Genomic DNA, 13,666 nt, shown 5'->3' with positions numbered 1-13,666 from the left:
AAAAACTTTTACTTTGAAGTGCTGTTCCCCGCTGTGGAGTGAGTGACAACTGGACAGCTACACAACATGGCCAAGTATGATGCTGAATATATTAAACCGTGTGGACCTTGAACTAATGACTGAGGAGAAATCTGGACCCCGGGGCTGGACCAGTTGGGAACCACTGCACTAGAGAGATCTGAAAAACTTTTAGTATTTGTCTTGATCGTACGGGAATAAGTTAACAATCACATTTTAGGAATCCCTATCAAAAATGTTTGTGTTTATGTAAAATAAAAAAATATCAGCCTCAGAAATCCCCGACCAGTCAGAGTCTAGTAAATACTCAAAAATATTAAGTATGAATGATGAAATCAGCTTTAAAATAAAACAACTTTTTCTGCTGTTAAATTGATGTATGGTGTGTGTTTATCTGTCTTTTCCAGCTCCTCCTTCACCCAGCTCAGTGTACAAGTTGACTAATTTTAAGCAAACAGACCATTTTGCTCACTACAGGAAGTTTATCCAGGTTTTTGTCAGTCACTGCATCACTTAGAGAAACTTGGGAATGACAGCAAATTAAATAACCTGCGTTGTTTTGCATTTGCAATCTGTTGTAGCCCATTTAATATAACTTCTGTTTACTTTGTCATACTGCACACCAGATAATGATACTGAGATACTGTCTGTAAAAACCATCCACACCTGCCTGAGCAGTCTGAGAGGCGCATCTATCCTCCCTCTTGCTGACGTCAGAGCAGCCAGTAGTTTGTCCTCGCCGCACGAGCTCCCTCGGACTGCTGGAGATATCTGCGAGGAGGAGGAGCTGTCAAAGTTTCCTGGAGGAGGAAAAGTCTTTCACTTGACGAGAGTTCAAACCTACAGATCTCTGAGTTTTGATAAAGCGGAATATCGCGTGTGTTTGGCATGGACTGACACCTTCTCACCGGGAGCTCCAAAAACACGATGGCAACCCGTTTAGTGAAGTGGATCAGTCTCACCTCTCTGCTGTGCCTGGGCTGCTCTGTCCTGGCGGAAGGGAAAGGTATGTCGGGGAGCTATTACACCATGTACGTGGCTGGGTTGTAATGCCCAAGCAGGGCTTTCGCTTTTCCTCTTCTCTGCGCGCTTGTCCGGCATTTACATAAATCTCACAGAAATCACAGACCGCTCAAAAAGCCGCAGAGAAACTTGATCCAGCGTGGGAGAAAAAGTTTCTCACCGTCTCGCTGTTGAGCCTGTGACCTGGGAAAAGTTACAGAGAGGCTCGAAGAACAAGTACAAACGCGGGCTTATAGTTTCTGATAAGGATTACAGTTGCGCGTGTGTGTGTGGGAAAGTTATGGTTAAGTGGACAACTAGGAAAGTGCGTAAATACGCATCTGTGCCACATCCCGTGTGAAATGACGATGACCCAAGTGCGCAGATTTGCACCACGTTGAAGATGATGCTGCAGGGAGGGGATGTGGATTGTGCAATTTGCTGGCGTACTTTATTTTCTAGTCCCTTAATGTTTGTTTTTTCCTTTTATTTGTAATATTTTGGATCTGTCTGTGAGCTGTGTGGTGTGGGCATGTTCGTCTTTATGCAGTGTTTGACCCATTTGTGGACAAAAATAGAATACAAATGAGAGCGATGCTGTCACCTTGAAACACACTGAAAACTCTTTGATGCACCCAGTAACTTTCTGCACAAGACAAAGCCATATAATTGTCTCATTCAGCTGTTCACTTGTATTCCTTTTTGGAATATATTTTGAGCATCCTCTTCCATGAAATCTCTCCGCCATGTGCCCAGTTTTTATCTGGTCATGAGATGAAAGTAGATCACAATGTGAAGACAGTCAGTCATTTCATCCTACTTGCAGAAATGATAGAAAGCAGGGAGAGTCTGGAGAGAGCGGTGAGGCTGATGAAAGTATGAAAACAAGTAGCAGGAACAGGGTTCTTGATTTGTCTTGCTTTGCTTCTGTTAGTGCTCTTTCTTGACCCTGAATTAAAGGTCACAGAAATGTTATTTTCTTAAATGGCATAGCTGTGTTTTGACTGCTGCTTCAATGCTTTCTTTCTATCTTGTCTTTGTCTTTTAATAAGCAGAAATGTCAGTCTGTAATTGAACACCTCACAATAGTTGGAGGCAATATGTGACTCAGATTTGATACTTGAAGATATTTAAATACACTCCACATGTTGCTCAAGTGACTCGGAACTCATGAAGGCCAGATGTCAGGAGGGAAAGTGACCAGAAGTATCACTTTACTCCCTGATGACTTTGACTTCCTATTCTTATGAATCATCGTTGTCCACACTCATTGCACTGTTGTTCCTCCTTATAAGCAGATAAGCACAGTGTGTTCGGTGCCAGCAGCGCACGTGTGAGTTGCATCTTCTCCCGTTTGCTCCAACAAGTAACAACCAGACAGTGCCGGTTTTCAGAGAACCATAACAAATCAAAAGTGTTTGTGAGCCAAAAAGACAGAGTTCCTAAATATTTCTGGGCTTCTAAACAAACTTAGACAGCGCACATTTCACGCTGCAGCAAGTCTCCCACAGTAAATAAGGATTTTAGAATTTTATTAAGACCACAGAAGATTAGAAACGAGCAGCTGTAATGATAGTCATGGTATGCAGCACAATTTGGTTTAATTACTGTTCATCTCCATTTCCAGGGAAATGCAAGCTCGGCCATATGGTCTGACAGTTTTAGTTGTTGTTGTTGTTGTTGTTGTTGGTTTTTGTTTTTGGCCAGGGGCTAAGACAGATGTTTCTGTGCGGCACACTGTGTTTTCCTAACACACAGTGTCCATGATAGTCAGAACTTGATTTGAACAAGATGTCAAGCTCCAATTATGTTACATGGCATCAGCTTTCCAAACTGGAGCAGCCAAATAACAAATGCTTGAGCATGTGGGTCGTTCTACATCCTGATGAACACAAGTAACACATGCATTAATTTTTTGTTATTGATTAAAGAAAAAGTAGCTGGAGGCTCTTACAGTGTGTTCATGGGGATGTGCCAACCAGTTTGCTATTGGTTTATCCATTAACTCATAAAAACAGCAGAGGTCGTTCCTTAAAGGAATACTTCACCCCTCGGTGACCATTTGTGTATCAATTACTCAACATGTGTTGTCTTTAATCATGAAGAAAGTTTTTCTCGCATGCCTCCAGAGTGAATAAAGAATTAAATAACGAGGGAAATTCTTGGTGAATTGAAGTCACTCACTTCAGTGAATCCGAGCTAAAACACGAACGTGACACACTAACACAAACTAAGTAACTGATTGAGACAGTGGTGAACCAGCAACTCTTGTGTTCAGTGAGGTAAAATTGCTGCTTTTGTCAGTGGAGTCTTGCTTTGAAGAGAGCATAGATAAGTCTCTTTTAGTTTAGTTCCTATTGGAAAGGACTTTACTGCGCCAAATGGATGTTTTGATATAGTTTTTCTGTCGTCAAACTTCTCTCCATTTTTGGTTCTGTGTTCACTGTGGAGGCGTGCAAGAAAGAGTTTTGGTGGTGTGAGTAACTGATAAACAAATGGTCATTTAGGGAGGTGAAGGATTTCTTCAATAGCTGCAAGCCACACAACATACTTCTGATAAACTCTCTGTTCCAGGAATGGATTTTTTTTAGGTGATTTGCTGTAACAGAACCTGGAAATTCTGGTTTTACTTTGGCTCTTCACTGGATGTTGATGTTATTGGTGATCTGATCATGTGTTAGTGGGATCTGGATCCTTATCTGTTAAAACACAATAGTACTTTAGTGAATGATGACTATGTAAAACAGAGGTGTTGTGCAATGGGCACAATAAAGTCTATCTTGTCTTATCTTAATTAGCTTTTATTTTGAAAATCTGAGGTGTTATTTTCCTGTTTGGAAGAATAGTAAAGGATTACTGATGCTGACTGAACCACTGTGTGTGTGTGTGTGTGTGTGTGTGTGTGTGTGTCAGCTACATGTCCATCTAAAGTAAGCGAGATGTGAATTAAAATTTAAAGTACATGAAGTGCTGCAGTGTAATATTCCAGTGAAAACAAAGTATCTTCGAAATGTCAGATCAAAGAGAAAGAAAACCAGTCTGCGTTTATAGTGACAATGTGTTTCCTAGATAATCCAAAGGGTTTTATAAGCCTTAAGAAGAAGGATGATAATTTCCTCAGCGCACAAAGGAGCATGTAATCCTTCGACTTATTCTAAAATCACCAAACCGGGACATATATGCTTTTTAAGGATGGACGACTGTTGGATCTTTATTAGCAGAGTCTGTTTGACTTGAAGGTGTTTGTGTTGCTAGGAAGCTAGTGAGAACATCTGGTCAGCTGTTTACACTGGGAAGTGGCAAAGAATTTTCAAGTAGAGAAAAACTTCAAATTGATGGAGATCGTGAGTGATCTGGTGGTGCGTATTGTTCTGTGTTTGGGCTCGGGTTGGCTGCGCGACGACAGAAAACTTGACAGGTGTAGCAACAGTAACTAAGGGGGACGTTTTCGCAGCAACACAAAAACAGCTGTAAGCAAAGATATCTAATATGTTGTCTCCCCAGTTGAAGGTATTGAATGATAATCATAACAGATTCTTAACCACATGGTCAGTCCACCCCCAGTTGAAGCCCTTTTAAGGAGACTTTTAGAAATGAATTTGAGATTTGCTAACGCGCCTGACAGCGAGCGGCCTGACCTGCAGGAAGCCCACCTGTCAGTCCTCTGCTCAGCGACAGCCTGCCAGGGCGTGATGGCTTCTGTGGAAGTCAGACAGGACTCACTGAATAATAGAAAAGCTCCTCGTCCCGCGTGCTGGCATGCTCAGTTTATTAACTGTCATCATATGTGGGGAGGTTGTAAATAATGCCCACAGCTTCACCCGGCAGCCAACCACAAGTAATAACTGCAGTGATTTATTTCCCAGATGAAATGCTAAATGGTCTCAGAATCAATCAGACTCCTTCTGTTTGTGCCTGGATTGCACTGAAGAGGTGATGATTCAATTTTTATTACACACTTAAGTATGTCTTCTACCTTACAATGGTGAGTGTTGCTACACCGAGTTGCAAAAGCACAGACACAGATATGAGGTGAACCCACCAGAGAGCCCCTCTAACTGGGCTATGGGTTAACCTGTGAAAGATCAAACTAATCTCAGGAGCATGTCAGCGGCTAAATCCTTAATCCTCGATGCGAGGCTCCCCGGCTCGCTTTGGGCACAGGATAACACTACTTAAATATCAATATGCTTTTTCAGATTTAATGGGTTATTCACGTTCCTGACAGAATGAGATTGGAAGATAATATGTGTATTGGTGAAATCCAACTCCATCATTTCTGCATTTAAATGTGCTTGCACACCTGCAAAAGTGGAGCTGAATCATGACAAAATTTCACTCCTGCAGTGCATTTCAGCATCCTGAGTAAGTGCTTTTCCCTCTGCGTGGTGTTGGGATCTAACAAGCCAGCTTTCCTCATCAGTCATCTATTTTTTTCCATTACTTTCAGAAAACCATGCCTTTTCTTTTCATTAAAGCTCACTCTCTGGGATTAGATGGATGTCGGTAGTGAAATATAGGTTATGATCCAGTGTAATCCTAGAATCTCTAGTCTGCGTTTTAGGGTCCAGAGTGGCCCTGGAGTTTCTGCTGCTGCTGCTGCATCTTTGCTAGTCCTCTGATGACCTTGCCAGACTTCCATCTGCTGCAGCCATTGTTGGAAATATGGCTTTCTGGTTCGGGCCATGGGAGCTGGAGGATCATTTCTTGCTGCCATTCATCCCAGCTTTGATAAACTGCACCGTGTCTGAGTGGTAGAGATTTTAGAGAGCTGCTGGCGAGGTGCAGGATTTTGGTTTCACTCTGGGACAATAGTGCCTCTGTAGAGGGCAGGTTATTTGGCAGCACTGATACTTTTGTAGAGTGAGCGAGATCTGTGCCGTGCAGCAGACGCACCCGAGGCTAGACGTGTATGTCATCGAGAGGGAACACAGAAGTGAAGCAGCTTTTGTTCTTTTTCTTACTTATAACTGTAAAGACACATCTGAATACAGTAAATCTATTGTGTAGTCTTAAAAATCAAGTAGTCACTTCAGTTCTGTAACTGTTAATTATGTGTCTGGTTCCACTGCTTCTCAGTCCAAACATAAACATAAACATAAACATAAAATTTTATGTATTGTTCTCATGTCGCCATGAATATTTAATAAGTTAAGAAACTGTGGCTGCTACATCACTGATTTCAATTATTAAAAAGCTCTTCTTTTGGCTTCTCATTCATTGTGTTGCAACTGCAGCTACTAAAATCCCTTTTGTAGTTTGTATACATACACTGAGAGCCCAGCATGGAATAAGTGAGTAAATGTGGTTACTCATTGAACTGATTTGCGTCCTCTGTTTGTACATGGCGACAAAGTGATCTGCTGCATTTATGGCCTTTCCATGATCCAGTAGCTGTGCATGGAGTCTCCAGTGGAAAGAGACCCAGGAATTCAGGTTGGAAAAAAGGCCCTCTGCTATCTCCCCATCTCATCAGATGCAGTGTCGTGTTAAAAGGGAAAGAGGCCACAGCTCCAAATGAGTTATTAAGCCCACCTATGTTTGTCTGTCTCTGAAGTGAGGGGGTAGTTGAGAAGTGCTGATAATTCTGCATGATTTCATTTTTTTGCCTTTTTCGGTGACGTTTTCACATGACTCACTGATAATTGTTATTTTGTTTTGGATGCACGATATTTTGATGGATACAAGTGTGCAGTCAAATTGGGAAAAAGAATATAAACCAACCTGGGCATCTGTATAAAAAACACGAGCTGAAAGTCCATCAACACAAAAATTTTATTAAACTTGTCTTTATCTTATGCAATACTACACTGAACATCTTTACTACTGCAAAGTTGGGAGGACAAACAAGCTATATTATCCTTTTTTAAACATTTTATTGACCAAATACTCGGACAAGAAAATAATCTGCAGATAAACTGATTGTTACTTATGCCTACAAGACTTTGAAAAGACATTTAGGGGCCATGTCCACACGGAGACAAGATTACGTGTATCCACAAAAGTTTTTTATCGTGTGGACCTTTCGTAAACATGGAAGCAGCGTTTTAGGAGCCCAAATACGCCAACTTTTAAAACCTGGTCCCAGAGTGAAAAAATCTGAAGACGTCACTTTCGTGTTTCCGTATTTACAACACAGTACGCCTCTTTTCTGAAGCGATGACGCCATCACCCCACCTCTCCCTTAACCTACATGCGCTAGGCATAAAGGCGCCACAACAATAATGGCTGACTACGCAGTGGTTGTGTTTGTGCTGCAGTTTTGTAGTTTTGTAATCAAGTGTGACCCTAAGTAGCAGCTCTACCTCGTCGTCAGTCCATACAAAGTGGGCTCCTCTGGCATTTGTATTTTCCGCCATCTTCTTCTTCGTGTTTGTTAACATCGCACGAGTTTTATGAGCATGCTCCATTTCTTATTCTCTGTTTTTGGTGTACTCTGTGGCAGTGTTGCAGCGCCACTTTCAGGCCTTGCATATATACTACAGCGCTTTCAGTGGCTTCATGTTTATGTACACATATCTTGAGAGGATTCCGTGTGTATGGAAAACTTTTAAAAAACGAAATTGGTTCCGTCTTCGTGTGGATATGGCCTTAAAGTCTTTTTAAGTCTGACACCCTCTCACATTGAAAGACTGTGAGTTATTAAGTTACAGACTATAGATTTACAAAGACTGGGGATCATGCGGGGTCAGTATTTACAAGACAACAACTAGATTCCTTTTGAGTTTATTTCACATCTCTTTTCCGGCGGAAAATATTCTGTCAAACTCCCTTTAGGAAATACGACATATTAACAATTCCTCAAGTGTGTGCAAAAACACATAACTCTAGACACACAAGATAAAAGGTGCCATATGTAGACAGTAGGGCTGCAACGATTAGTATTAAAATAATCAGTGACTATTTTAGTAATCGACTAATCGGTTTGAGTCATTTTTCATTGAAAAGTACTATGAAAATTCCCCAAAATACTCTTATTGCAGCTTCTTACGTTCAAATATTGGCAGCTTTACACACTCTCCCATGACGGTGAACTAAAACCCTTTGGTGTGAGTACGAAACAAGACATGAGATGACATAATTTTGGGGTTTGGGAGAGACAGAGGGTCATTTTTCAACATTTTAACACGTTTTTCGCTAAAATGATTAGTCGACTAATCGAATAAATAATCGACAGATTAGTCAACAATGAAAATAATCGTTAGTTGCAGCCCGAGTTGACTACTGTTATCAAGTCGGCATCAGTATCATCCACAAAAATAAACGGTATTTGTGTACAAACTTCACATTCTGGATTTTGTACCCTCAACTCACTGCCAGCCTCGGTTGGTTAGCTGTGCTACTTTAGCTAGAGGCGAACTGTTTCAATCATTGATGGATTAGCCACACGCTGAACTAAACACCGACCTTTGTTCACTCCACAACTCCACCAGTCTCCTTCTCTTTTTCCAAAGTGCAAGAGAACCCCCCAAAGTCCCCTCCATGTTCACTGTCTACCTGGTTTGGTGCTGGAGAGAGCACACCTATTGGTTGTTGACAATGTTTCATCATTATCATCATCACTGATGATGATCAACATCACTGAACTTCAGTATTTGCATGAGCCAAGCATAAAATCTTACGGTAATAGCAATCATGCTTGGCTTTGTCTGAATGTCAAGATGAGAAATAGACAGACTTAAGACAGCTGGGACTGACTTTTATGACCATCTTACACCGAACAATCAAGATCACTGGATTTGTCTGCAACCATGAACAGAAATACATACAGTATATCAGGCACCTTCAAAGAAACATACTGGTGCATTCTCTCATTTTCATTATTTATCTGTATACTGTCTGTTTACAGTCTGTACATCTGTATACTAGTTTCACTTCGCAGTTGACTGATAACCACGGAAAGCTGACGTGGGAACAAATGCATGACTTAGTTTCAGCTCAATTAGAGGTTAAAACAAAGAAAATAATGTTCTCTTTCGGGTTGGCTGGCTGTGGATGTTTGCCAATGCACACCCTTTACTGTACATGTCTGCCAGTTGCAGCAACAGCAACATTTTTTACCAGTTAATTTCTGTTGTGAATAAATCTCGTGTTTTTCATGTGTCTGACAAAGCAGTTTTTGAACGTGTCCTCTCAGGCTGGAACTGCTGAAACACTAAGTCAGCTTTAGTAGTGAAAGTAAAGATGGAAAGTGGGCACCAACCATGTTTCCATCCTGGAGGCTTTCAGCTTGGATGGATACCATTGCTCTAGCTTGCTCAGGAGAAACTTGCAGTTCAGTTCAGTTCACAAAGGACACTGAACAGGCATAGTCTGAGACCTTCTTTCCCTTGCAGATAAATAGGTTTTTGTATTTGTATTCAGCACTGAGCCCTGTGGATCTTCGTGTCATGATGCAAATGTAAGAGATGTCAATGAGATGGACAGGGGTGGTGCACGGATTAAAGGAGGAATCGCATCAAGGGGAGAAAAACAGGGAAGTTGAGGATACACAAACAAATATCAGAAAGACAGGGTGAGATCTCTGACTTTTGTATTCGTGCCCTCGCTTAATCATTAAAGAAGCCTCAGTCTGTTCTTTCTTGTTGGCTGTTCCTTCACTTTGGCATTCAAATTGGAGATGGGAGTCTCCCACCATTATCCAAAAGACCTCCTGTAGGTGTGGCATCTTCTCTAATGACCTAAGGGTCATTCTGAGGCGCAGCATTTCAAGCAGCGCTCACCCCAAAGAGGAATCCCCTGCAGAGAAGGGAACAATAGCTTCACAAACAAATCCCCATCTCAGAATATCTCAGAAGAAAGCATTAGTTGAAGGGTGGTGGCTGATCTGTGAAACTTGCTTCCCTGATAGCATTTAGCCTCTTCCTGTGTGATCCATTGGCCCAGTAAATTAAATGGTGCAATTTAAGCTGTGACTCACTGACAGTGGTTTGGACCTTGTGGCATATTACGGTTAATTCATTCAATTTTTGTAAATGAATTCCTGCATATGTCAAAAGCTATCGGGAAGGCGATCCAGGATGTTTAATTTGTAATCCCCTTTTTGGTGTAAAGGGAGAGGGGGGGGGGGCTTCCTGCCTCACATCCTGATTAAAAGGATGCAGGAGCTCTTTAACAGCTTTAACCTGAAGGATTAGGCCATTTTCCATGTGTCTGTATTTGCTCTGGTCGACTCTGTTGCTTTAAGGTTTAGCTTTTACCACGCTCACACCTGTTAACAATGGAAAACCTGTGACTGGCATTGACGTGAAATTGTTCTGCTTGACTTGACTTGAATTTACTGCAACCACCTGAGAGCTCCACTCAGATTTAGGGTGACAACATCATCATTAACATCAAAATCTAGTTTATTTATGGAATACATAATTATTTATGCCAGTCAAGGTAACCCTGATCAGGCTTGTCGGATAGTTTTCACTGCTCGGCTACTTATGAAAAAGTCTGTTTTCTTTGCCAGTGTTATTAAGGCATTACATGCTTCACTGCCAGGGCGTGGTTGAGTGTCAATCAAGGCCTACAGTGTGTGACTTACCAAATGTGACAAGTAGTAACTAGACGAATCGAAACAGAAGGAGTTTTGCCATATTTCGTCTTTGTAGACTCTGCCATATGCTGTATCCTCTGCAAGGAAAAGACAAACAACTTCAGTGATGAAATAACCTTTTATCTTGCTTTCAGCAGCACCTGGATGCCAGCATTAAGAGAAGAAAAGCTTATTAGCTCGCTGAATTGATTTGTACTGTAGGCACATTAAGAAAATAGGAACCTCACTTCACAGAGGAGACTTTCTCACGAGCAAAGCAAACATCCACAGACATGTAAAATCGCTTGTTAACTGATACCTGTATCGCCTGCAGGTTTCTTCTAGTCTAGACCCCCCTGTCACATCCTTGAATGGGCCTGGTACTGACAAGTTGCAGAGTGCAAAGCTTGAATTCTCAACTTACAGTGTGCCTATTGTGGTACGCTTCCCTGGGCTTCCTAACCGGAGTGTCTCCTACGGAAAATGTTAATAAGGCTGAAAATTAGCCAATATATATAGTGGCTGGGTGGCAGGGATCCAAATAAGATAATTAGAGAACATGCAAGGCTAAGAAAAGAAAAAGGAAAGTGCACGAGACAAATTAATTCTCATCCACCCCCGTTTGCTCATGTGTAGACCAGACTTGAATGGATGTCTCCTTACTCGCAGAAACGCCGAGGCTTTGGACAAAAGGTTCTTTATGCAGGACTTTGTTGTCTTCTTTGACACTGGCTTATCTGTCTTCCTTGACCTTAACTTGCCATGTAGACATGACTTTACAGCCCTGTGTCAACAGTGAGGAGAAAGGCACCCCTGTGCTAGAATGACGGCTGAAGGGAAAGAGGTTTGGGGCTTTATATTGGAGCGAGGTGTCTCATTGGAGCGAGGTGTCTAATCCTGCCCACGTATCAGTGGAGAAAAAAAATCTTGCCTTGAAATGGTGTCAAGACTAAAAACTCTGCAGCTACGGGAGCGGCTTTATGAGGCTTCAACGTCAACACACTCAAATGCTCTCACTGACAATGCTACCATGCAAGCAGGTATAATGTTAACCATGTTCATCTTATTTTAGCATGTTAGCATGCTAGCATTTGCTAATTAGCAGTGAACACAAAGTACAACTCAGGCTGATGGGAATGCCATTAACTTTGTTGGTATTTGGTCTAGGGCTGTAGTCAACCAGAGAAAATCTTGGTCTGCAGTTACACCTCCAAAACATGTGTTAAGTGCTGTAAAGTTTAGTTCAAATCAAGCTTTATTTATATAGTTGATTCAAAACACACATTAAACACACATTAAACATGGCTTAATAAAGACAGTTTCAAACACAAGTACGCAAATCAGCTTCACTATAACTCGCAGCATTCACAGACAAACACTTGTCTTTATCTGGACACATTTCCCCACAAATACAACATGCTAACGTTATTAGCACACGCCTATGGCGTTTACATTGTACAAATTAGCCTAGCGTCTAGCGATTTTTTTTCCTCTTCTCATATGAAACCAGGGACAACAGCAACATGTAACAAAGGTAACGGCACATAATTTGGCTCCATTACAGCTCACAGCATTCACCGACAAAACAACTGTCTTATACTAAACACGTTTTCCAAGCAAATACAACACGCTAACGTTATTAGCGCCAACCTATGGCATTTTACATTGTATAAATTAGCCTAGCAACAAGCGGAGATTTCATCTGCTCATATGAAGTCAGGATAAATCCTTGAAGGATAAATCACACACACGACTTAAAATGCTATTTTAGTGGAGGCTTTGTCTTCACAATTTGTTGTTTCTTATCTGTGAAATACAAGTAAATACAAGCTTTGTTTCCACTGAAGGAAATGGTTTCAGCTTACAGAAACAGACAGAAGGTCTGTGTCACTACTGAGTGTGAGGGTTGGCGAGTCCAACTTGAGGTTTTTTGTACCATTTTGTGGCTTTCCAGTGGTGTTCCTGATGTAGCCTATATTCAAATCTGAAACTCGGTTGAAGTATGTATGTTTTAGCCTTAAAATGCTTTTTTCTCAAGCCCTTTAAAAGCTTTTCCTCCACGTGACCTGACGTAGCCTGTAGGTTTCTGCATGATGTCGAAGCTACCTGCTGTGGATGCCACGCTTGTTTGGTCCCACAATAACCAACAAACTAAACGATGGAGACAGTGCTGTGCAGGTGCTGTGAGGTTAGATTACTATTTCTGTCACTTGAGTCTGGTGGCTTTGAAGAGAGCATAAATAACCACCTCACTTCCCTGTTGGAGACGGCTGTCTCACGGCAAGGTAAAGCGGTAATATTATCTAAATAAAGCATACACTTAAACTGATGATTTTTTTTTTTTTTGGCGGTCCTAAAACATGTTTTACTGCTGCTCCCATCCTCAGCCACCAGACTCCTTTGACGGGAACAGTATTTTTACCTCACAGAACACAATGAGTTACTAGTTACCACAGTTTCTGATCAGTTAGTTAGTTTGGGTTATTGTGTAACTTTCAGAGGATCAGCGCCGTAACCTACATCACTACTTCTTGTAAACGGCTGCTGAATGGGAGTTTCTTTTTAGGAGGATTCAGAGAGTTAACACTTTGCTACTAATACTTGATAATCTTGAGGGGAACTTAAATGTATTCACCAAACTTCATGACAATCTATGCAGTAGCTGTAAAAACATGTCACACAAAAGTAAAATTTAAGCGATAACTTTGGCTGGAATTTATTTGGATAAATCTTTTTTGCACCATTGATATCTGCACCAAATTGTGTTACAATTAATCTAACAGTTGAGATATTTCAGTCTGAAACAAAGTGATCCACCAACCAGCTGACCGCCATCACCATCTCTAGAACCACTCCATTAGTGTGGCAAAATAAAGTCCTCTATAAACGCTTTATAAGGTATTCTTTATATGCCTAAAAGTCTGTCTCCAAAACTACAAAACTGCATCAAAAAAAAGAACACCAACGAGTAATCTCCTCATAGACCAGTGAAGTCTAACTCTGGCAAGCAAATAACAGACGTCCCTCCTCAGGACATAGCTGTCTGAATTACGACTACAAAGATGATACGGCTGCCTGGCAGTGTGTTGTTGCAGGCGGCGTTAGAAAAGGAAAAGAAGATGT

General features: G+C 41.3%; 1 protein-coding gene across 1 annotated transcript in view; it reads left to right on the top strand.

Annotated features, from left to right (window-relative positions):
• The first annotated feature begins 762 nt into the window (after window positions 1–762).
• egfra (epidermal growth factor receptor a (erythroblastic leukemia viral (v-erb-b) oncogene homolog, avian)) overlaps window positions 763–13,666 on the top strand; it is a 63,036-nt gene continuing 50,132 nt past the window's right edge. Inside the window, exon 1 of the mRNA XM_033650773.2 lies at window positions 763–1,024. Coding sequence (XP_033506664.1) covers window positions 946–1,024 — 79 coding nt within the window. The 5' untranslated portion in view covers window positions 763–945. The remainder of the gene's footprint in view (window positions 1,025–13,666) is intronic.

The sequence above is a fragment of the Epinephelus lanceolatus genome, chromosome 12, assembly GCF_041903045.1.
Source record: "Epinephelus lanceolatus isolate andai-2023 chromosome 12, ASM4190304v1, whole genome shotgun sequence".
NCBI classification, from domain to species: domain Eukaryota; kingdom Metazoa; phylum Chordata; class Actinopteri; order Perciformes; family Serranidae; genus Epinephelus; species Epinephelus lanceolatus.
Note: the sequence above shows the minus strand (reverse complement) of the source record. Positions and strands in the feature narration are given on the sequence as shown.